A 25,495-nucleotide genomic window follows, 5' to 3' on the forward strand; every position below is an offset into this window, starting at 1 on the left:
AATTTATCTTGGAAGTATGGAGTTGGCTTTATGTGCACACGTTTAGCACTCTTTCCATATGGATATTGTGGATTATATTATCAAGCTTACAGGCAAGCTATATGGAGATATATCTCAGGATATCTTAAGGATATGGTGACGAGATATTTCTTTTGGCTTCATGACCAACCTGGCAAAGAAAAGCTAAGTATACTTTGAGTTTGCAAAGTTAGTGCTTTTGCTATGAAGTGTTTTTGATGTTCACTAACCCTTGTATAGCTATGCAAGGAGAAAGGTGTTGTTGTTTGTCTTGAGATGGTTTCAGGGAAACATTGTTTATGGCTCCCTTTAATGGGATGAATTCTTTTCATGGCTCCCTTTATTGGGATGGATTATATCTATGGAGATTTCTTTCTTGGTCAAGATTATGGACGAATCTGTCCCAGTTTATAGAGAAGAAATATTTGGATATCTCATGGATATGATGCTTTTATGGATAAAGTCCACCTCTACTCCAAGGGATGGATTATTCCTTTTGGCTCCCTTTATTTGGGATGCATTGGACTTATGAAACTCATGATTCACATACCCTGTGTAGTGTTCTCTTGTCCTACGTGCTCTCTTGAAGATTGTTTCTACCATGTGAGGGTGGAACAATAGAGAGCAGATGGAAGGGAACATGGGCACTTCAAAGGGTAGTGACAAGCACAACATACCCTGTGTAGTGTTCTCTTGTCCTATGTGCTCTCTTGAAGATTGTTTCTACCATGTGTGGGTGGAACAATAGAGAGCAGATGGAAGGGAACATGGGCACTTGAGAGGGTAGTGTGAGTTGGTAGCCGAAATGCCTACAAACTATTGGTGGCCGAAATGCCTATAAACTATGTGTAGCAGAAATGCGTATGGAACACCAGGTTATCTATGCCTGCGAGTGATTGTTTTCGGGACTCCTTGTTTAGCCGCCCTGTGTAGTATTTCTCTTGTCCTAAGTGCTCTTCAAGATGTTGCTACCTTGCTTGGTAGAACATAGAGCCAATGGTAGAGAATATGGGCACTGAAGTCGGGCCGGGCATCAAGGCAGCTCCTTGGTGATCTACATCGACATACCATTGTTTTCTAAATGCTGAATTTCATATGCATTGGCATGGAGGATTTGGCAATGGATGCCCGTGAAGCTATGTGGTCAGAGTACCAACACGGAGTGCAAGTGGTAAAGTGGACATGATACCTGGTTGGCACAGGACTTATGTCTATGCCAAGGGTCATGTGGACCGATGCCTTATTGGCAGGAGACTTATTTTGTCTCACCCATTTACTTGGGACATGGATTATGATATCTGGACTTATGGGACTGTTTTGTCTCGCCCATTTACTTGGGACATGGATTATGATATCTGGACTTATGGGACTGATTTGTCTCGCCCATTTACTTGGGACATGATTATGATATCTGGACTTATGGGACTGTTTTTGTCTCGCCCATTTATCTTGGGACATGATTTTGATATTGGTATTATGGAGACTTATTTAGTCTCGCCCATTTCTTTGGGACATGGGGAGGATGTCACCAGCCTGGACATTTCCCAGTCTGAAAGGGGTCTGGTGGACTCCAGGATGTCTGAATATTTGGAAAGTACAAGCTTTGGGAATGGGGGATTATCCTAGAATACAAAGGACCACACTCCTAAAATTTAGGAGAGTTGCTATTTTTGGCCCGACTCCGATGGAAATTCTGTTCGTGTCATTACATCTGGAATTGAGCAGATACCAAGAGTTGGCAAAGTGCCTATGACAGAATGTCTACCAGTTGGGATATTTTTAGAGGTAAAGATTATGAAAGGACCCATCTCTTAGATTGGGACATGTGGCAAGAAAGTGGACCAAAGTGAGACAAGTGGCCTGACACTTGTTAGAAAAAGGATCAAAGTGAGACAAGTGGCCTCACACTTGTCACTTCCGCTATTGTGTGGCTCTCCACTTGTCATCGTAACCTTCTCTTGCCATTTTAGCTCATGGGAGGCCCAAATCTATAAATTGGAGCCCTCTCTCTTCATTCATGGAGGCTCTCTTGCTCCACACTAGCCTCTACCACCGTTACAGGTTGCCCTAATGATGGCTACTCTCTTTCTCTCTCACTTGAAGGCTGCCCATGAAGAATACCGGCTGTTGGGGACTGTTTTGGAGGCTTCCATCGCGAAGAAATACTGAAGGCAAGGGTATTTAATCATTTATTATGATTTCTAGCCATTGTACTTGTTGTACCAGCATTTGTACTTGTTGTACTTGCTGTACCAGCCCTTGTACTGGCTGTACCAGCTTCTGTACTTGCTGTACCACCCATTGTATTGGCTGTACCAGCTTCTGTACTTGTTGTACCTACTGTACCAGCCACCGTACCGGCTGTACCAACCACTGTACTTGCTGTTCCAGCCACTGTACCGGCTGTACCAGCCATTGTACCTGCTGTACCGACTGAATGGAGAGTTGTACTTGCTGTACCCTCTCTATTGCATGAAGACCCGTGGTTTTTGGGGAAGAATCAGTACCCACACGGAGGTATATGGATTATATTGTTGGCTGGGCATTTCTACAGCCTATGTTCCGGCTTGGTTGCCTCGTGTTGGGCTGTGTTATGGCATTTGTATTTGGATAATCCGGCATCTCCCGTGGGGAGAGTAAGGCCCTCAAAGCTTGTACATGATATTATTCTCCTTGGGTAATAAAATACTCCAAGGGGGGGGTCGGCCCATTCCGGCCTCTATGCGGTGTCACACGTGCAAGCTCCATTTTCAGCATTTGTGGATGTTTTGTCCAGCTTTATGTTTTATGCAAAGTGATGATGGATATGTGTTAAGGCTGTGGCCATGTTTAAATGTTTTAATATGCATTGATGGTATCAACAAGTGTGTCAAAGGCCCTATTCCCCCGGGCACCCGCCGCCGCGAGTTACAGATATACTTGGAACATATGGACGTACTGGGCACATATGGATATACTTGGAATATATGGACGTACTGGGCACATATGGATATATACTTGGAATATATGGATGTACTGGGCACATATGGATATACTTGGAACAGATGGAGCCCATTGGAGATGTGGAGTGTGTTGGATTTTTTGGAGACCGATACTTGTTGGTTAGCTCCAGCCAGCAACACTCTTTTGGATTGCCGCCATTTGTGGACCTTACTCGCCGGATGTCGTATCTTCTGCAGGATTGGGTATCCATTCTTTTGACTAGACATCAAACACTTGTCAACTATAGATAACAATTGTGAGTATTGCTATAAGTCTCGAGACCTTTGGACTTGGAACTTGGATTTGGACTTGGACTTGGACTTAGAACTTGGACTTGGATTTGGACTTGGACTTGGACTTGGACTTGGATTTGGATTTGGATTTGGATTTGGACTTGGACTTGGACTTGGACTTGGACTTGGACTTTGGACCTGGTACTAGCCTCGTGAGAGATTCCTGTGGGTCATTCCCATGGTGTGCTTGGCATCAGATATCTCATGCCTTGACATCGACATTGACATCGACTTGGATATACTACATCGACATATTTTGTTTGTTTTTGTATTCATTGTTGTATTGATCCTGGCCAGTGTGCCCGTGGATTGTTCTTGAATAGATTCCTGAAAGGGGACGGGACCCGTTCCCCGCTCAGTGTGGTGTAATGTGTACTGGCCCTTATAAAGGCCATGATCCACCCGAGTTCAAGTCCCACCGTTGGTCGTATATGCCCTCGTGTTGCATTCTACGGACGTTAATACCTCTCTCTCTCTCTCTCTCCCCCCCCTCTCTCTATATATCTTTATCTCTTGGACACATGGTTGAATCTGTCCCGCTGGGCTTACACAAGCGACCAGCCTTGAAAACCCGCTAGGAGAAGGCAAAGGTTCTGGCGGAGGCAAGCAGTGCGCACAGGTGCAGGTTGCACAGAAAGAGGGTGCTTTTCAAAAGCTTGATGATGATGATGATAACGATGAAGATGGTCTTCACACACTCCACGATCTCTTTCATGATGGTACAAGAGAGGTTCAAGCCTTTTTATACTTGAAGAGGTCTTTGTTTTTTGCCAATAGCTTAACCAAGCTTTTGCTTTTGCCTTTTTCCCTTCGCTTTCTCCTTTATAATAAAACATTACTCACTTTTGTCAAAGTTCTTCAACTTTACTCTTCTACCTTCAGGGCCTTGCTTTTCGGCCCTGGAGTTGCTTTTTGAAAAAGCCGCTTTTAGCTTTTTGGTCCGGCTCAGTCTCCTCTCGCGAGTGGTTCCTCTTGCCAGTGGTGCCCTTGGCTCGTGTTTAACCCAGTTTGACTTTATGCTTTTTCTTGCTTTTTGACCAAGACTGGTGCTTTTTCTTGAGTAAACCTTACGGTCCCTATCCCCATGCCTTCTTCCACCTGTCTAGTGTCCGGGCAATGGTTCTATCATGTGAAATAAATCTAGGAGGGCCAAATAGTTACATTCCCTCCCTCTTACATTGCAATTGTCCTCAACTGTGGATTGAAAGTGTTCCAAGCATATCCATATTTTTCCAAGTACATCCATATGTTCCAAGTATATCTATATGTTCCCAGTACATCCATATGTTCCAAGTATATCTATATGTTCCCAGTACATCCATATATTCCAAGTATATGCTCCATGGTCCTGACACACTACACTCAACCAGTCTTCGGGTGAATGCCAAGAAAGATGGCAACCTTCAAGTGTCTTTCGCGCAATCCAAGAATCACCGAGGCTCTCAAGAAGAAGTATGGTGTAGATATGGCGTCCTTCTGATGTAGAAGACTTGTCCAGCCGAGAGGTCTTCCAAACAGTAGTGAGGGAAGAAGGTAACCAATTGTCCGGCACTCTTTGATGGATAGCAATACCATGCAGATGCTCTGGGTGTAGAAATCGGCTAGAAGACAATCACCAACAGCAGGTACATGGCATGGCTCCCACCGGCAGTGAGCATAGGAATATGGCGGCCTCTAATCAGCAAAACATGCCTCTGTGTGGCACACTGTTCGACCAGCAGTCATTTTAGGGTTAGGTTTTTGCTGTTTTTGCTGTAGATACAGTATGGCCAGGCAGCTTCAGGGTTCAGCCCACCTGTTCAGTATCACCAACATCAAGTACAGTAGAGGCTGGTGCTGGAACTTCAGTACGGACAGTGCTTGCAGTGGTGTAGACAGGCACACAGCTGGACGGCAGAGACGAAGCAGCTGTATGGCAAGGCTGAGTAGGTGCAACAGGTTCACACACAGCAGGTACGACATCTGTACAGCCACAGCCGACAGCTATGTCAACAGTAGGGAAATCCGTTCAGTGTAGAGAAGACTTCTTGGTGTTGATGATGATGGATTGAAGGCAGCGCTTCAGTTTGTAAAGTCGATCTTTTAATAAAGTAGTTGTGCTTTGCTTTTTTGACTTCAAGGCCTTGCTCTTGGAGTTGCTTTTTGAAAAAGCGGCTTTTAGCTTTTTGGTCCGGCTCAGTCTCCTCTTTCCAATGGTGCCCTTGGCTCACGGGCGGTGAACCTAGTTTGACTTTTTTCTTTTTCTTGTTTTTTGACCAAGACTGGTGCTTTTTCTTGAGCAAACCTTATGGTTCCTATCCCCATGCCGCCTTCCACCTGTACGGTGTCCGGGCAAGGGTTCCATCGTGTGAAATAGAGCTCAGAGGGCCAAATAGTTACAGCTTGCAAGGAAAGTACACGTGCTGATCATTGATATCTGAGGGCCCCGACTTGGACTTGGATTTGAACTTGGACTTGGATTTGGATTTGCATATGTGATCTAGTACTAGCCCGGTGAGAGATTCTTGTGGGTCATCCCCGTGGTGTGCTCGGTATTAGACATCTCGTGCCTCGACATTGACTCCTTGGGTTTCTACACCGACATATTTGTTTGCTTTTGTATTCATTGTTGTATTGATCCTAGCCAGCTTGCTCGTGGATTGTTCCTAAGTAAATTCTTGAAAGGGACGGGGTCTGTTCTCGGCTAAGTGTGGTGTATTGTACAAGATCCCTATTCCCTTCTGTCTCTATTTCTTTATCTCTTGGACACGTGGTTGAATCTGTCACGACACACCCCGTTGGGCTTACAACATGCATCTATGGGAAAGGTCCCATTTGAGATTGTTTATGGTAAGGTGGTTTTGCCACCCAGCACAAAGGATGAGATATTTGTAGCTGATGAGTATGTAAGAGACTTGGGTATTGCCTTTGCTCAGGTGTAGGCAACCATTGCAAGGTCACAAGCAAACATAAAAAGGTTGGCGACAAGTATAGAAGGCAATTTGATGTCAAAGAGAATGATTGGGTATTACTGAAATTTGAGAAAGCAAGACTTGCAAAGAGGATGGGAGGGTTCATACCCTAAGCTTGCAACCGGGTACTATGGGCCTTTTGAGTGATCGAGAAGATCAATGAAGTGGCTTTCAGGTTGGCATTGCCTAGTCATTGGCTTATACACAATGCTCTTCATGTGAGTCTCCTTCGCAAGTATATAGGGCAAGAGCCTAGTGAACGAGTCATTGAGGATCCACCAGAAGTGGATGAGCTTGAGAGATTTTGCAGCCAGAACAGATTGTGTATCACAAGGAACGCAAGCTTGCCTACAGGAAAAAGTTGTCAGGCGTCACCTTTTGAAGTTCAAGAGCTATCTTCCCATTGATGCTAAATGGGTAGATGATGAGTTCTTTAGAGATTGCCCGCGCTTGCTTTAGACATATTTGGATGCTTTTCTGTTGTGGATAACTGTGGGAGGGATGTCACTATTTGGCCACCCAACTCGTCCACCCATGCTTTCTCATTATGTATGTACATTGGACTGGCATCCATGGTAGTTGCATATGCCGAAGATTGATGCCACTCATGTGATACCGTGGACTTGGCGTTCCGTTGTTGGGACTTGTGCCTGTGTGTACATGCTTAGAAATGCTTGGAGAATTGGTGTCCATTGGGTTTGTTACCTCGTGTACTTGCCTGGAACACTTCTATTTTGGTATAGTGTCATGAAGGGGGATTGTCCATACCAATGCTGCATTGTATAGCATCTTTATGTACTTGCTTGCAATCGATTTTGCATATTGTTTTCATGCTTGCTTGATCAATGTGCAGTTCCGGGTAAGGGGATGCCCGCCCATGAACCGTGCGTAGGAAACTGTCTTCTAACATGGTTGTGGCATGTGACAAGTGGTAAGTATTGGTCAAAACATAGCCTTCGAAACTAGCACTACTTTATAAGTGAGTGTGCACACACTTTATTAAGTTTTGGGTGACCAAAACTCACTTATAAATTATGATTAGCTCTGTGTTCGCACACATTGATGTCCCGTGGTGGACAAAACTCAATGCCCACCGCACAGACCTTATCCTTTTTATTCAAAGAGATCAACCAACCATGTGTCTATCCCAGCTTGCACCACAAGTCACTTGTCCTCTTTGCCTAACACCCAGGGTGGAAACTCATCATCTCTCTTCCCTCTCTCTATAGAAGTAGGCGCCTCCCTTCATGAGCCTCTTTGGCTGTATTTTCTGCACTTTCTCCTTCCCAACTCCATATCCAAACTTGCTAGTGTGTTTTCCAAGCTTCCAAGTGTGTTTCCACGTGGTATTCACTCCCCTACACATTTCCGATGATTGAAATTCAGAAAAACAGTCCTTTCTTTTGCTGTAATTTCTGGTGTTTTGGCTGCCCTGATTTCAGCATTCCTTTCTCAAGTTGAACCATAGGGGAAGCTTTCCTAGGGTTCCCTTATCCTCTTGAGGACTTTTGTCGTGAAGTATCGTGATAGATTGAAGATTTCACTACTCTAGACGCTTCCATCATGAAGACTTTTGCTGTCATCAACTCTACTTGCAATTGATAAGCTTCAATGGTTAATTATGGAAGCAAGTAGCAGGACTCCATGATCACATATCCTATTTAGTGTTCTCTTGTCCTACGTTCTCTCTTGCAGATTGTTACTACCAGGTCTTGGTCGAATAATAGAGAGCAGATGGTAGGGAAACCTCAGTGCGAGGTGAAAACCCACGAAGAAATATACACTGTACAATGGTGAGTGTGAAAAGGACCCATACTTGAGTTCCTCAGAAACAGTCAAAGAAAAGTGAGAGTCTGCAAATCAACATCCTGGCTCGCATAACGACAATGTAGTGTCTATCGCAAGAAGAGCATGAAGAAGGAGAAGGTGTCTGACATATGCTATCCGAACAAGAATCAGTTTTGGCTGGTCCAAATTGTCCACAGAACCTAGAACCTTACCAAGGAGAAGAACGCAACTTAAGGCTGGAGCGCAATTGTCAGCACTCCAAATATCCACAAAGGTCTATAATGCATAAAATTACTTCGAGCCATAGGGAAGGACTTAATGTTTCGAGCTTGGTCCACCACATCATGGATCTCAATTATGCCATTTTTTGCCAAGAAGAAAGCTGTTCTTGGCTGTGTGAAAGCCAATGGGCGTGCAAGAGCCACAGTCCAATGTATGCTTTCAGCCCTTGGTGAATTCCCTTGAACCATGTCACGGCCATTCCATGTCACATGTTGTAATACTTTCTTCCAATCTTGAATAATGTGTGTGTTGTATGGGCAGCCGGGTATCTTTCCAACAAAACAACCAAACATGACCTCCTAGTGTGTAGTAGTCTAGTCACTAGAGCCCGAGGATCTCATTCTAACACAAGCATCCATGACCAAGGCTGCTGCGGTGCTACAAAATTTGACAACAGAGTGGCTTTCTGTGCAAGGATATGTATATGTATGTTGAGGATGTTTAGTCCACCATGCGTAAAAGCAGTCGGTGTGTGACAATGGCATATAGTAATGCACTCAAGGAGCAACCTTGGCGCACCGATTTGTCTAAGCTCCATGCCTCTATGAGTTCTCTTTCCACAATGCCCAATGCCCGGCTTTCTTGATAAAGCCAATAAACAATATTGCTCTTACGACGCATGGTTTTTGCCACAAAGTTCCATTGGATTGTATCAAAGGCCTTTTCAATATCTATTTGCATTAGAACCACATGTTGTTTTGTGTATTTAGCATACTCAATGTCAATGTATGCATTCGCAATGTTGTTTGTAATGTGTCTGCGAGGCACAAACCCATATTGTGCTAGATGCAATTCCGTATAGAGAGAGAAGCCCTTGGGGCGGTTAACCAGCATTTTTGCAACCAATTTGTATGCCACTGGCATGAGTGTGATGGGTCTCCAATATGCAAAAGACTCACACAAGCCCTTTTTTGGAAAGAGTTTTAACATTCCGTCTTTCCTGGAGGAAGGCAATTCCCAATTTTCCTATACAAGATTTATCATATATAGCAATAGCACTTTCAATTGGTCCCAAAATTACACGAAGAATTCCACGATTAGTCCATCCCAACCAAGGGATTTCCATCTCCTCATGTTATGCAAAGCGTGCTGTAATTCTGCTTCAACAAAAGGCTTTTCCATAGTATGCGCATCATCCACGGATAGTATTGGAAGTACATGAACCAATATTGGGCAAAATAGTTGATTGATCACTTCATAGGCAAGTTTCCTTTTATAGATTCCATACAACTCAATACCACCTAGTGGTTTCATTAAAACAAGTGGTTAAACACAAAACTATGTGCTAGAGAAGCTTCATCCACAAGCTAAGTGATCTGGTCTCTTTCACATGCACATTGTCCATTTGGCTCCATCCTTCTAAGGATGTGTTTGGTGCATATTTCAACACCCCCCTTCAAACACATAATCATTACAATGGTATTGCTAACCTTTGATGACTCACCACAACTTATGCTTATCTAACATCCATGCTAGATGATTTTCCTCTTACTATGATTGCTTACCATGACCACACAAGTTTAGGATGGCAATTTTAGCTTGAGGCTAGTTAGGAGTAGTTGGGCTAGAGGTTTAATGGCTGATTTACAAAGATTTACAACACTTATGTAAAGTTGGGCATTAAGAGTTTGGGGCCGGGCCCAAGACATGATCTAGAGAAGGTATTCACTATGCATTGTGAGGGCTTCGTGATGCCTCTTGTTGTTCTCCTTTGGTTCTCCATGCTCTTCTTCTTGATTTCCATACTCTTCATGCATAATGTAGGCCTTTTGAGCCTTCTTCCGAAAGAAACAATCTTTCTCAATGTGTCGAGGTTTGTGACAAAAACCACAAATGATTGAAGAGTTGTACTTAGCCTTTCCTTTGTAGCCTTTGTTTGATGTGTAGAGAGCCACTACATTTGGTGAAGTGTGGACAAGGTGTCCTCTTTTGCTTTGAACTTCAGCTTTTGCTCCTCCTCCAAAAGGAGAAGCTTCAACATCAACAAGCTTTGTGATAGGCATATTGGTCAAAGTTGTCACAATGTTGTCGAAATTGGGGGGCAATGACTTGCGTAGCACTGTAATGGCAATATCTTTATCCACCTTTAGTGAGATGCTTGCAAGTTGGGTCATAAGACTTTGCATAAAGTTAAGATACCATGTTGAAATATTGAAAAGCATGTGCAAGTTGGCTATGGTGGATCAAAGACTAGAGCTAAGTTAAAACACATGATAAGTAAGAAATAGTAGATTGGTTGTGTACACACAAGAGAGAAAACAATATTGGGCAAAATAGTTGATTGATTATTTCATAGGCAAGTGCCCTTTTATAGATTCCATACAACTCAATACCACCTAGTGGTTTCATCAAAACAAGTGGCTAAACACAAAACTACGTGCTAGAGAAGCTTCACCCACAAGCTAAGTGATTTGGTCTCTTTCACATGTACATGGTCCATTTGGCCCCATCCTTCTAGGGATGTGTTTGGTGCATATTTCAACACATCTTCCTGTGTCCATTTTAACCCTCTTAATGTTATCTTTTTGTCGGGCATGATGAAGCTTTCGGAAGAATTGTTTAGAGGAGCAACCCTTATCTCACAAGCATTTCTCCCTTGCTCTCACTTTCCATTTTTCTAGTTTTCTCTTGTCATTTGTAGCCAGTTGTTCTTTAGCATTACAAAGAGATTCTTCCTCAGTAGGTTGTAATGGGCGTGCATTAGCTACTTCTTGCAAGACCTGACATTTGACTTTGGCTTTTGTTACTATTTACCTTTGTTCATACCATTTGACTTTGGCTTTTGTTACCATTTACCTTTGTTCATACAAAAAACTTTTGCCATAATCTTGAATAACAGCTTTCATGCGGGTCACAAATCTATACCATGCAACATCTGGATTTTGAAACATCTGAGCGGCTAGTGAAGGGATGATATCCTTCACCATTTGTTGGAAGCCGTCATGTAAGAGAGCCGTTTGTTATATATAAGGGCATATCATTTATTGGCAGTCCAAAATAGAGACCCATCCATAGCGGAACATGATCTGATAGTTGCAATGCATGGTAAGAAAATATGGTTGAATGTGAGAAAGTGTAACCAGGCATCCCTTGTCTGACATGTGGCCATAAATCTAGTGAATGTATTTCATCAAACATGTTTGCCCAAGCAACCTTTTCCAAAGCTAGCATATGTGAGTGCCCTGAGGAATTATCTCCCAACAAGGGCGCATTATTGAAATCACCACAGATAAAAGGCATTGTGCAACCATGGATAAGCTCTAATTTCAGCCCATAAGGCAGCCCGCTGGGCTGACGTTGTGTGTGCATAGACTGTAGTAAACTCAAAAATTTCCCCATGCAACAAAAATTGTACAACCAACCAGCGTCCAACTGGATCATTGAATGCAAGAGTTGGGTGTGGTTCATTGCGGACCATGATAAGCACACCGGAGTAGTCCCCTGTGCTCGCATAAAAAATACTATATCCCGCAAAGTAACCCAATTGACTAGTAAATTCATGTTGATTGTGCTCTTGCAAAGATATCACATTTGGCTTCATGCTAGCAACATACAACCGTAAAAGTCACCATTTTTTGGGTTTGCATAACCCACGGACATTATATGTCATTTATTTGATTGGTCAAATCATGTATATACAATGTAGAGTATGTACGAGTCCATGAAAGTGTAATTATAGGACGTCACGTAGTGTTCATGGGAATGTCACTCGGATCCAAAACATCATTACCAAGATCATCTTGAAAGTAAGCATCAGAATGCTCCTCAAGATAGGATTGCTGTCCTGAAATTGTGAGGACATCCTAATCTATGCCTTTTGCAATTTTTGCCCAATCATTAGCAATGGGTGTACCATCATCTCCCTGGTTCACATAGACATTTGGCTGCTTGCCAGTAGATGTAGGAACCATATAGTTTCTTTCAATTATCGGTCGCTTTGCTTTAAGAGGCTTTTTTGGCAAGGTCCAACCCTCCGAAGCCTCTGAGACCTGCATTTTGCCCTTTTGTTTCGAGGTAGATGCCAGAGGTACTGGTTGAGATACTAAGACTTGCTTTCCTTTGCCTTTTAATTTACATTGTTTTGAGTTTGTGTAACATGTGGCGATTTACCCTTCTGATGGATATTGTGCCTTGTTGTGACAAGATCTGGCCTTTAGGGATAGCCAAGGGAGGTGGTTGCAATTGCAGTTCGGGACATTCTGACTGCACATGTCCAAATTTCCCACATTGGAAACACGCGCCTACAAATTTTCCCCATTTTAATTTGAAAGGCCTTTCTCCTATCACAGGGTCCCCTGAGTCAATGACAATGCCTGGAAGGGTGGGTTTGTGAGTCTCCCACAAGATGCAAAATCGATTCATGTTTCCATTCATTCTGGGGGGGGGGGGGGGGGGGGGGGGGGGGGTGCAAACTACTTTCCCCAATCCTGCCGTGATTCGAGGAAGCAATTGTTTCCATGTGCGGGGGAAGCTGACAACGTCGACCCATACCGGGCATTTATGTCTTATCGAACTTTGGAAATCCCTCGTGAGCGACCAAGGCACCACATGCACCATCTGTGTGTTGAACATAAGATGAGATATCTCCAATAGCTGATTTCTTGCATCATTGTCCGAAAGCAAACCTCCCGAGCACCAAAGAAAACTCCTTGCACAGCATGTTTTTTCAAGACGGAGACTATCCACTGAGCCACATCTTGGGCGGAAGGCATCTTGCCAGGGAAAAACAAAATGACTGAATTTTGCTTATACTGCTTCATTAGGTCCATGAGATCCTGCGTTGGAATCTGAAATTTCAGGTTTGGCAAGGGACCCTCCCATGTCTTCCTTGCTTGTACTGCTTCATTAGGTCCATGAGATTTTGCGTTGGAATCTGAAATTTCAGGTTTGGCAAGGGACTCTTCCTTGCTTGAGCAAATTCTTCTGACACACTCTCATGCAAACATCGGCCATCTTCATCTACCCGGATTCCCATGTCTTTCCTACGTTTGTAGGAGAAAATCCGCTCCGAAGACGTAGACATAAAAGGGAGACTGCTTACACAGAATATACACACCACACGAGTATGTGAAAGAGGGCAAAAAGAGGGTGCGCACACACACACACACACACACACACACACACACACACACACACACACAGCCGCACCCGGAAAGAAGAGAAAAGGTAGGTTTAACGAACAGCAGGAGACAGACGTAAGGACACGCAAGAAACTGCAGAGACAGCTACTGGCGGGAGGAGGTAGGATATTTGACGTTGGAGAGGCAGCAGACGTGAAGAGCACAACCAACACTGCAGAGACAGCGAGGGATGACAAGAGCCAGCACTGTAAAGCAGTGGGCAGTGAAGGACAGCAGCCAGAAGGGGGCGCTGCACAGGGAGTAGGCGGCGTTGCAGACTCCAGACTTTCCACAGATTCGCGATCACACACACACACACTCTTTCTCACACACACACACACCCACACACACACTGATAAATCACAATCACTTGCTAATGCATTAAGATACGTATACTTAACTTTGATCACAATGTGTGTTTTTGGCATTGTTGAAGTCTCTTATTCTGATTAAAGTAAAAGTATGTACGTTGACTTCTTTCAAGTGGCTAACTTTTCCTTTTTCTATAGGTCTTCAAATTCAGCGATCTACAGCAGCTGGACAAAGTAAGTACACTTTTTTTTACATTTTTCTCCAGTGAAAATTTTGTAGTAGTAGTTTGTGCCTGCTTTGGTTTCACCTGTGTATTAATGACATAGAGAGCATAGAGTGTCACCAGCTGGACATTATTCCTCTTGGATTATGGCTATGAGAGCTTCTCATAGAGTTTGGATTGCTGCTACTCTGGGGTTAACCCATAGCTGGGCATTTTTGCTACACAGAGGTCTCCCCTAAGGTGTTTATCAATGTACACTGGGGTTTCCCCATGTATCCATGCTAGGTTTTCTTGTGGATTGGTTAATATCCACAATGGGGTATTCTCATGGATTCGTTACGTGCTGTGGTTTCCTGTGTTTTTTTTTTCAGGGTGGTAAATCCTTCTAGTAGTAAATTTTTTTCTTCCCCTGTAGGCGCATCATGTGTGCTCACTGGAAAGTGAGTCCTGCCTGAAGGCAAATTTTCTGTGGGTGCTCAAGATACGCAATGCGCGATCCTGTGGGGGGGGGGGGGGGGTGGGGAGCTTAAAAGATGGGAGGTTGTCCTTGACATATGTTTATGCGTTCACACTGCGTATTTGATCATTGGGAAATGATTTACTGCCTGTGAATGGCTATGGGACTGAGGGATGGTTGGGAATCTCAAGGATGCGTGTGTTTGACTATGTTCGGGAAAACATGTGGTTTTATATGGGTTTGCAGGTGGTAAATGCAAATCTGAACCCTTTTTAATTTGATTTAGCTATTATTATTGTTATTACTATCGAGGCCCAGATGGTGGTCTGAGCAGGGGTCTTCTTAGGGCATATGCCTCCTTAGAAGTATGTCCTTTTGTATAACAAAAGAAAAATTGCCTTTCTTCTTGTATTGTTCGTGCTCTTCGGAACTGAACTTAGCACCTGTCTTGCCAACCAAAGCCTTTTGAGGCGAGGTCCATTGTTCGAGTTCTTGGGGCGAGAGGCTCCCAGGGTAGATTGGAAAGGGAGAGACAGTGATAGACTACTAATGACATAGAAGAGGGGAGAGGGTTAAGGGTGCCGAAGACAAGGAGGGAGGAAGGGTGAGAGAGAAGGAGACAAGAGACAAGAGAGAGAAATGAAATGAAATGAAATGTTATATTAACGTCTTCAAAAGGCCATAATGACCTATGAGACCAAAAAGTTACATCATGGTGGATCTGATACAATGTCTGGATAAAAAACCAGAAAATGAAAAATAAAGATGATACTACTGGCAGCTAGAAAATGAAACTGGAACTGGAAGGTAAACAGAAACCCTTATAGGGTGTGAATATAGTGAGGAGGGGGGTACACTATGGAGGTGAGTGGAGTACAGTGAGGGGATACAATATCATGTGGGACGGGGGGGTACACTATGGAGGTGCCTCCATCTCATAATATGTGCCGCATCGGACGCTGGCGGATCTCCTCAATATCCTCTGAGGTCAGCACCCTGACTGGTAGAGAGAAGAGAGAAAGAATCTAAGAGAAAGAGATGGTAGAGAGAAGAGAGGGAGAGATAGAGAGATGGTAGTAGAGAGAGAGGAGGGTGGGAGAGGGCCATGGAAAGAGATGGAGTGAGAGAGAACATAGTGAAGGGAGAGAGAGATGGTAGGAAAGAGATGGAGAGAGAGACAAAAGAGTGAAGGGAGAGAGATGGTAGGAGAGAGAAGAGAGATGGGGTAGACCCTCATTGGGTCTGGTTTTGGCCCTTGCCAGTGGTAGTAGCTGCCTTGGCTACTCTGGGCTAGGAGGTCTTTGGTTTTCCGCCGTTGTATTTCATCTCGGCTCTTTGCATAAGCGAAAGTGCCCGATCAAAAGTTTGGGATTCAAACATGCGCACATCCCACAGATTTGTGTGTCCAAACCGTAGGGGAATCGACCTTGTTTGTCCTCGTCTGATTTCTGTGATTGTAAAGCCATGTGAATGACTTTATTTGCAAACTGGAGGTTTGGCAGCGCATTTTTGGCACGATCCTTGATACTCCTGGAGTCGCTCAAGATAATGGGCAGTAGAAACCGCTTCTTGAGGGCAACGACAAATTGGTCCCAGGCATAGGAGGCAGCAACTCGATAATTCAAATTGGCGTGGGTCCAATGAGTCCACCAATAGATGGCTTCCCTGCGATGTAGCAGCTAGCTAACACCACCTTCTCTATGGCTAACTTCCTACCAGTAGCAAAGTAGCTTCAAACTGATGAATCCATGAATACAAAGTTGTGGAATTGAGTTTACCAATATGAACTCATCGACATTCACCTGAAAGCAAATATTTATAAATTGTTAGTCACGACTCATCACTCATGACATGCTATGAATCATGAATCGAACTTTGAACTGTGGAGATCTCTACTTGTTTGGAGATCTCCATGTCATGCATCTTCTCCACCATGCGCATGGTAGCACAGCAATATACAAGCGGCTCTAATTGCATGGTGCTCAAACGATTCCGTATCTGTGTGTGTATGAGTGTCATCAACATCAGGAGCATCACATCATTATTAGCATCATCATGGGATTGCATGGAGGCCTGTCGGCTGGCAGCAATCATCTGTCGGTTGGCAATAGGTCTTGTGCATGCATGCGGCCAGAGCTATAGAAGGCGGCAGCAGGTGTGGGTAGTACAATTAATAAGTGCAGCAACATTACATGATTTTGGGTAAAATTCTTGTCCACACAAACAGGTCGACAACATTTTAGCTAGCTGACTAGTGTCCCACCAAAGTATATATGCATAAGTCATAATTCAGTAGAGTCATTCAGTCATTTAGTCATTCCATCATTCTTAGTCATCAATAGAAGATATGTAGAAGGGCCAAGGTCACGCCTATGGGGCTGACCGTAGGCCTAAGTCATGTACAAGCACTCATGTAACCTTTTTGTACCATATTAAATACAAGAAAAACTTGACACCCAATCTCTCTCTTCTTCTCTCTCCTCTGTCTTAATCATGTGTTAATTAGCATCAATGTTGTTTATCAGGCTTAGGGCTGTGGATAGTATAGCAAGGCTTCCGCGCATGCAACATATAGAGGGGATTTGGGAAAGGCTGGCTTTTCACTCAAGAGGCGACCGCATCGGCCAGGATGCCTGCAGACTTCGGTAGGATATGATTGTGCTCCTTCTCCATTTTGAGAAAGCCTATGACGAGTAGATTGGGGCTTTCTGGAAGGGACAATGTGCAAGATGGCTTTCTTGGAGGAGTGGGTCCGAGGTGTATAGGGACTTTACTCAGCTTCTTATAGCTAGGTTCCTATTCAGGGTGCTAGAGGTGACAGATTTCTGCTTTCATGCTCAGTCCGCCAGGGGTGCCCCCTAGCACCTTATCTTTTCATATTCATCGTTGAGGCCATGAGCAGTTTTCTCTCCGCCCATGAGACCAGACTCCAGGGACTGTAGCTCCCCATCCGAGTGCAAGAGGAGCTTCTTGATTTCGAGTTCACCGACGACACAACATACCTGTCGGGGGCCGAGGGGAACCTCCAAAGACTCGCCGATGCGATTGAGATTTTTTGTCATGCATCCAGTGTGCACATATTAATTGGCACAAGTCATATTGATTTTGGGTTGGCATCGCCTGCCCCGACTTGGCGCCCAGTTGAGGTTTTTCAGTAGATCCCGAGGGGAAGTCCAGTTCGTTATCAGGTTGGCATTGACATCTCCCCTGAGCAGCAGCTCACCCCCCTTCTTCTAAGCATTCGGAAGAAGCTGTTATACTGGAGTTCAGCCAGGCTTTCCCTAGCTAGCTAGGTAGTGGTGGCTAGTGTTGCAATGAAACGCGTTTCATTCCATCTGAATGAAACGAAACGTTTCATTGGAATGAAACGCGTTTCTTTCATGCTGCCTGGGAAAACCTACGTTTTTCAACGTTTTCTATCCAGAGAGCACTTTTTTCGAAAAAACGTCTACTACAGGCGACTAGGAAATTGATTGAAGGAGCTTCTGCCTTGCACAAATCAGCTCCTACGAGCTCCTCCCGCACTTTCGAGGTTCCGTGCCCGCCAACTCTCAGGTTGGTTGTGCTAATTTGTGCTTTTTTTCTTCGATTTTGTAAAAAATACACAGATTTTGAAATTTGGGGGTTTTTATGCTAGGGTGCCAATCCAGCCCTCGCACTAAGGATGCCATGTGGGCCCATGTCACTCCCGTATCTAAATATGGTGGTTCAGGCACACAAAAGTGGAAATGCAATTTTTGCGGGCTTCGCTCAGGAGGGTCCATAATCCGTGTTTAGGCCCATTGCACAGGTTTAACTGGGGAAGACATTGGTGCATGCAAACTTGTGCCTGCAAACATCAAAGCCGAGCTACAAGAATGGAAAAGACAGCAACTGGCAGGAGGCGGTCGTGGGCTTGTGCTTGAGGATATTGAGGTTAGTGAGGATACATGTGAGGCATCAAAGAGAACACGGTTGGGTTCAGAGGAAGATGCACAGAGCCAAGCAGGATTTAGGGGTGCTGGTAGTTCCACTCCCACGGCAACACGAACCTCTTTGCCCGCAGCACCCAAAGCCTGTCTAAATAGTAAAGAGAGCAAGCATTCAAGCAAGCATGCAAAAGCAGGCAATTAAGGATGCAACTAGGGAACTCACGAGGCTTTTCATCCAATGTGCTTTGTCTTTTCACATTGTGCGCACACCACGATGGAAAAAGGCCATGAGGGCAATGAGCCGCATTGCATGTGACTGGGAGGGACCCTCCTATGAGAGCTTGCGCACTAAAGAGCTCAGAAGAGAGCAACAAGCAATGGAGGTGGAGATGGAGCCATTAAAAGCCACTTGGAGCAAGTATGGTTGCACATTGTTATGTGACAGGTGGTCAGATATACGCAAGAGGAATGTGTACAATATTTTGGTGTCCTCTTGCAAGGGCACTATGTTTTTGCGTGCCATTGATGCATCTATGCCTGGGACACTGGTGACAGGAGCATTTATATGGTCACACCTCCGCGAGGCTATCATGGAGATAGGCCCACAAAACATAGTGCAAGTGGTCACTGATAATGGTAGCAACTGTGTCTCTATGGGACGGATGCTAGAGGATGAGTTCTGGCAGATTGTATGGACTCCATGTGCATCCCATAGCCTAGACTTGCTCATTGAAGATCTTGCCAAGATTAGGTGGATTGCTGACATCTTTGACACTGCGCGTAGCTTGGTGAAGTTTGTTACCAAGAGGCCCAAGGTCTTGGCAATGTTTCGTACCAATGGTGACCTTGAGCTTTTAAAGCCCTCACAAGCCAGGTTTGCATATATGTTCATTGTGGTTGAGAGGGTAGTGAGAGTCGGACAGGGACTCATGCGCACAGTGGTTAGTCGAAAGTGGATGAGCTGGGAGGACCATGAGCACCCGAAGGCAGTTGCTTTTGCATGTAGAGTGATGCAAGAAGATTGGTGGAAGGAGGTAGAGGCTTTATTGAGAGCTCTTCAACCAATCTATAGTGTTCTTCGCATCACTGACATGGAGGGCAACACTCTTGTACGAGTTCATGGACCGGATTGGAGAGGCTCTTAACCGATGCACTCGCTTGACATATGAGAAGTACTGAACTTCCAACTAGTTGCCTTCTTGTTGTAACTTGTAAGTTGTATCGTACTATGATCTATCGTAGCCTGTAGGAGTGAGCTAATAGCTTTGATCATTCATGGCTAATTTTCAAGGTTGAGGACATTCGAGAGGTTTGGAATGACCGGTGGGATTGGTTCCATAGACCAATCCATGTGGTTGCCCACATATTGCACCCTCTGGTGTAGTGAGGCCCAGTATATTAATGAAGAGTTGGAAGATGGATGGCAAGATTACATTTAGAAATGGATAGGAGGAGACGTGGAGCTCATGAGATGCTTGGAGGATGAGCGGCTAATGTATCAGAATGCCAGCCACGCATTTGGTGCATGCATGCGAGAGACAGCTTTAGCCAGTCTCATGGTGGGAGAAGTATGGGATTAGTAGCCCTCACTTGGTGAGTACAACTCTAAAAGACAAGTCTGTTATTTACATAATACATTGATCAATGATGATTATACTTAGACTTTAGTACCCTGTACTTACAAAGCTTCTGTATTTTAATGGTAGAAACGTCTCGCCATTCGAGTCCTCTCACAGGATTGCAGTTCGGGTCCTGCTGAGAGGAACTAGAGCACATGGGCCCTCTTCCATGCAAAGAAGAGGAACAGGTTGTCTACGGCTCAGTTGGAGTGGTTGGTGTATTGCCTTTGCAATCTCCGCCTAATTGAGCAGTCGGGCAATCCGATAGAGCCTCGTCAGGTCAATGTCGATAAAATCGACATTGAGAAGATGAAAGATGTCCTAGAGATTCCTCACGAGGAGCGCGACATATATGCCATGTTGTATGAAGAGTTGATGGCTCTTGCTCATGGCACACGAACATCTACAGTAGCATTATCAAAAGGTGCTACTACTAGTGCAGCAGCTGAGACGAGTGCGGCAGCTAAGCCAGCATCACTCTCTTCTGAGAGTGACATTGAGTCTACCGAGGAGAGTACTGATGAGGACATCGAGGATGTTGAGGATTGAGTGCCTAGTTGGCAGTGCCCACACTCCATATTGAGGACTCTAGTCTTTGGGACTATCAAGCTCCTCTAGTTTACTATTTGTCATCATTCATGCATGATTGCATCTTTCAGGCTTCAGCATGCTTTACTTTGTGTATTTTAGGCTTCAGTTTACTTTTTTTGTATCAGCTTAGGATTCAAACTTTTTGTGATCACTTTGAGTGCCATTATTGAGTAGTTGCCATTATTGATGATGAAATCCAGATCTTGATTCTTGATGTTGCCAATTGGTTAGTGACTCAATTGGGTGCCCAGTGTAACTGGGTCACCCAGATTCTTTAGTTTTAGTTTGTAAACATGTTTTAATGTGTAAATGATGCATGTTTAATATTGTTTTGCAGGGAAGGCAACATATTTTTAACATATTATAAACCTGTATATAAATTTTGAGGCCTGTACCCCACCTTTTTGTATGAAACGTTTTTGAAACTTCTAGAAAATGTATGGAACGTTTTTGAAACACGTTTCATGAAACGCCTGGAAACTATGGTGGTGGCGAATGAGGTTCTTCTTGCACCATGTGGTACATTACCTCATGCCGGTCTTTCTCGTGGTCATGTATAGGTCAGGTTCAATGTTTGATCCGGAACTGCCTATGGGATGGTAGCGATGGAAGACCGGCTAGGGCCAATGTGGCCTGGAGAGTGATCATTCAGCCGCGATGGCGAGGGGCCTTGGGCATCATTGACCCCTCCATTCAGAGCCGTGCCCTATAGGGCAAGTTGTTTGTTCGTGGTCTTCTTCCAGATGGTGAACCTTGGAAGGACTTCCTCTTGCGATAGGATCTTTTCCCGCACTCCGACCCTGGGGGCCCTTGGCCCCAGAGCACGAGATGGATCTTCACAGAAATGTGGCCATGTGGCTTTAGCCCCAGCATTTGAGGACAGATTTGGAGCCAATATCTTGCGTGCTTGGGATCATCTTAGGCAGGCCTTCAACAGTTAGCTCCTGTAGCCTCCAAGGAGCGGTTTTGTCAGCCTCTGATCTTGAATCTTTTGGTCCGGCTTTCTAGTGGTCACATGCACGGGGATCGCCTGTCACCTCTCGACATGCATCCTCTCCACAAGGCACTAAGCCTGACAGATATATGTATGCCAGTGCTCATGGAGGGCACGAAAGTCACATGCATGCCAGACATGTATCTCATGGTGACAGGTCTACTTCCAGAAAAATTTTGCCTTCTGAGTTGTCTCATGGAGAGACCATGCCATATGCAGGTAAGTCACATGCATCTGAGCTTCGAGTTCGTGGAGCACATGCCACCGTGCCCCATGAAGCTTCTATGACGGCCCATGGAGCCCATGCAGACAGGGCTACCCCGTTGGATAAGGGAAAAAGAAAAAGAGAGGACCATGAGCCTCATGCCAGGAAGCTCAAGGAGTTCAAAGCAGGTGATAAATCTGTCAAATTTGATGTCTTTCATGGTGAACATGATGCTTCTAAGGTGTTAGCGTTTGTGGCACAGTTCGACATTGCTTTTAGCGATGAGGACTTTACAGAAAAGTCGAAGGTGCGCCATGCTAGCATGTTTCTAAAAGGGACTGCTGCCCATTGGTGGATCACTGAAAAGATCACCAAGGATCCCATCTCTACTTGGAAGGAATTCAAAGATAGATTTTATGCTCAGTTCTTGCCACCCAATGCGGATCAAACTCTCACTCAAAAGTGGGACAGGCTGGAACAAAAAGATAATGAGAGTGTGCAACAGTATGTTAACAAATTTTGGAAAGTGTTGCTGGAAGTGACTCCCTTCATGCTAATCTCAGAGGATGAAAGAAAGAGGAAGTTTCGTTCTGGATTGCAACCTGCATATAGATCGGGTATTGAATTGCACCCAAAACATACGTTGCAACAACTCACAGCTTCTGCCCTTGCTACAGAGCAATTGGTGCTCAAGATCAAGCAAGATCAAGGAGGTTCTAAGGGGAAGGACAAGGCTGTCCCAAATCAGCAAAAGGGTGGACAGCCACCTAAAAAGAACTTCCGGGAGCCTTACAAGGGTGGTAAAGCTGAAAATAACACATCAAAAGAACAGGGCCCAAGAAAGAACAAATTTGGATTAACTCCGGAGCAAAGAGAGCAATATGCTAAGGATGGAAAATGCTTTTCTTGTGGTAGCAAAGACCACATGTTCCGACAATGCCCAGATCGCAAACCAAAGCACGAGGACAAGCACACCAAAGCAAATGTTCATGCAGTTCCTGATGTGCAAGGTAATACAGGTCATGATGCAAAAGAGCGTATGGTTTGCAAGGCTTGGGGGCAAATCAAGGATCAGCCCGCACTCTTCATGTTTGATGACTGTGCAACTGACAATTTCATCTCTATGCAAATGGCAGCTGCATTGGGTATTGAGGTTGAAAACATGGGACCTCAGATTGAAGCCGAAGCTGCATTTATTGGTAAAGAGGTGCAGGTTACCCCTTTGATTGGGAAGTTGCGTATCCATATACAGGGCTATCTTGATAATGAGCATTTTCTAGTTGCTCCTGTGAATGGATGTGATGTATTGTTGGGCAAGCCATGGCACCATAGGCTTGAGCCCCGCAAAGACGGCAAAGAAGGGGATTCCATCCCAGTTGTATCACACATCCAAATTAATAAAGCAATGAAAAAGAGTCTTTCAGCGTACTTGGTTTTTGTGCGTGATAGTCTTGTGCCAAATCAACAAAATGTGGATGCTATGTCTAATGATAGGCTGAATTTTCTTAATGCATTCAACGACTGTTTTGCTGACTCGTTGCCAGGTGAATTACCTCCCCAAAGGCCCGAAGATCATCGCATAGATCTTGTGCCAGGTAGTTCTCCTCCTAACAAACCCGCATACCGAGTGAGTGCTGCACAACAAGAAGAAATTATGAAGCAGGTAAACGAGCTTTTAGAGAAAGGTTTGGTTCAGCCCAGTTCCTCACCTTACTGCTCTCCTGTGCTTCTTGTTCAAAAGAAGGACGGATCATTCCGTATGTGTGTAGACTATAGAGCTTTGAACAAGCTTACCATCAAGAACAGATTTCCTATTCCACGTATTGATGATATCTTGGATAAGCTTGATGGCTCAGCTTGCTTTAGCAGACTTGATTTGAAGAGTGGTTATCACCAGATACGCGTGGTGCCACAAGATGTCCATAAGACTGCATTGAGGACAGCCTTCGGATTATATGAATTCTTGGTAATGCCTTTTGGTCTCACCAATGCTCCTGCTACTTTTAATCGTATGATGGATAGGATATTCCGACCCCATCGCAAGTTTACAGGAGTCTTCTTTGATGATATCTTGGTTTTCTCCAAGAATGAGCAGGAACACAGAACTCATTTGGTCACAGTGTTCGAAGAGTTGCGGAAGCATAAACTTTTCGTCAATGCCAAGAAAAGTGAGTTTTTCCTTTCAGAGATTCATTATCTGGGACATATTGTATCCAAGGATGGAGTTACAATGGATCCTGCAAAGATAGAGACTATTCGGAATTGGCCCGAATTGCAAAACGTACATCAAGTACGTAGTTTTCTGGGATTATGTTCGTACTACAGGCGTTTCATAAGGCATTTTGCTATGATTGCCACTCCTCTACATGATCTCACGAAGAAGAAAACTGCTTTCAAATGGACTTCAAAGGAACAGGATGCTTTCTTGCAGCTCAAGCATGCTATTATATGTGGTCCAGTATTGATTGTTCCTGATTTGCACAAGTCATTCGTGGTTGAATGTGATGCTTGTGGTGATTGCATAGGAGCTGTCCTAAATCAAGAAGGGCATGCAGTTGCATACGAGAGCCGTCGTTTGCATGATGCTGAGCTTCATATGGATATCTATGAGAAAGAGCTCTTGGCTGTAATTCACGCCTTAAAGATTTGGAAACACTACCTTCTTGGGGCTGAATTTGTAGTCAAGACAGATCATCAAAGCTTGAGATACTTTCTATCTCAAACCAAGCTTTCAGAGAAGCAGATGAGAATGGCAAATTTTCTTTCCATGTTTCATTTTCAGATTGTGCATACTCCAGGAAAGAAAAATGTTGTGGCCGATGCACTATCTAGGAGGCCTTATATTGCTGCAGTCTCAGTGGCCTCTCATGGAGATCTATCTGCTATGAGAGATTTGTATCATTTGGATGCTGATTTTTGCCATATATGGACTGATTTGATGGCTGGTCACTCACATGCCTCTTATGTTATCAATGAGGGTTATCTCATGAAGGATAATTGCCTATGTGTGGTGAAGGATTTGCGTCCAAAGGTTATGGACGAATGTCACGCTCCACCTTATGCTGGTCATAGAGGTATTATGCCTACTACTCGCATGATTCAGAGGTATTTCTTTTGGCCAAGCATGCGTAAAGACATTGAGGCTTATGTGCGTGCATGTATCACTTGCCAAAAGGTGATATTTGATAGGCAAAAGCCTCCAGGTTTGCTTCAGCCATTGCCTATTCCCTCGCAACCTTGGGAAAGTATCACGATGGATTTTATTATGGATTTGCCTAGATCCTAGCATGGGAATGATGCTATTTGGACTATTGTGGACAGGTTTAGCAAGCAAGCTCACTTCTTGCCCGTCAAGAAAACCATTAAAGCTGATCATATGGTAAAGCTTTTTCTTGCTAATATTTTCAAGCATCATGGTATGCCTAAATCCATTGTTGGGGATAGAGATCCCTGGACTACAAGCCTATTTTGGAGGGCTTTGTTTGATAATATGGGTACTAAGCTTGAGTTTTCATCAGCTTATCATCCCCAAACGGATGGCCAAAGTGAAGCTGCAAATTCAGCTGTGTTGGATTTGTTGAAGTGTTATGTAGCAGATCAAAAGAGTGCATGGGAGAAGTATCTTCCACTTGTTGAGTTTGCCTACAACAATACAATCCATGCTTCCACAGGAAAGGCTCCGTTTGAGATTATTTATGGCAGAGTGGTCTTGCCACCCATCCTTCGAACAAAGGATGAGATTTTTGCAG

The 25,495-nt window shown here is 44.3% G+C and overlaps 1 protein-coding gene across 3 annotated transcripts in view; it reads left to right on the forward strand.

The window, feature by feature from the left end:
• Positions 1-25,495, forward strand: part of LOC147613227 (Pseudouridine synthase family protein) — a 200,982-nt gene that overhangs the window by 40,128 nt on the left and 135,359 nt on the right. For all 3 annotated transcript variants that reach the window (XM_086782493.1, XM_086782495.1, XM_086782494.1), the window contains exon 3: positions 13,944-13,979. In XM_086782493.1, coding sequence (XP_086638619.1) covers positions 13,944-13,979 — 36 coding nt within the window. The remainder of the gene's footprint in view (positions 1-13,943; positions 13,980-25,495) is intronic.

Source organism: Cibotium barometz, chromosome 44, assembly GCF_041138505.1.
Source record: "Cibotium barometz isolate CiBa-2024 chromosome 44, ASM4113850v1, whole genome shotgun sequence".
NCBI lineage: Eukaryota > Viridiplantae > Streptophyta > Polypodiopsida > Cyatheales > Cibotiaceae > Cibotium > Cibotium barometz.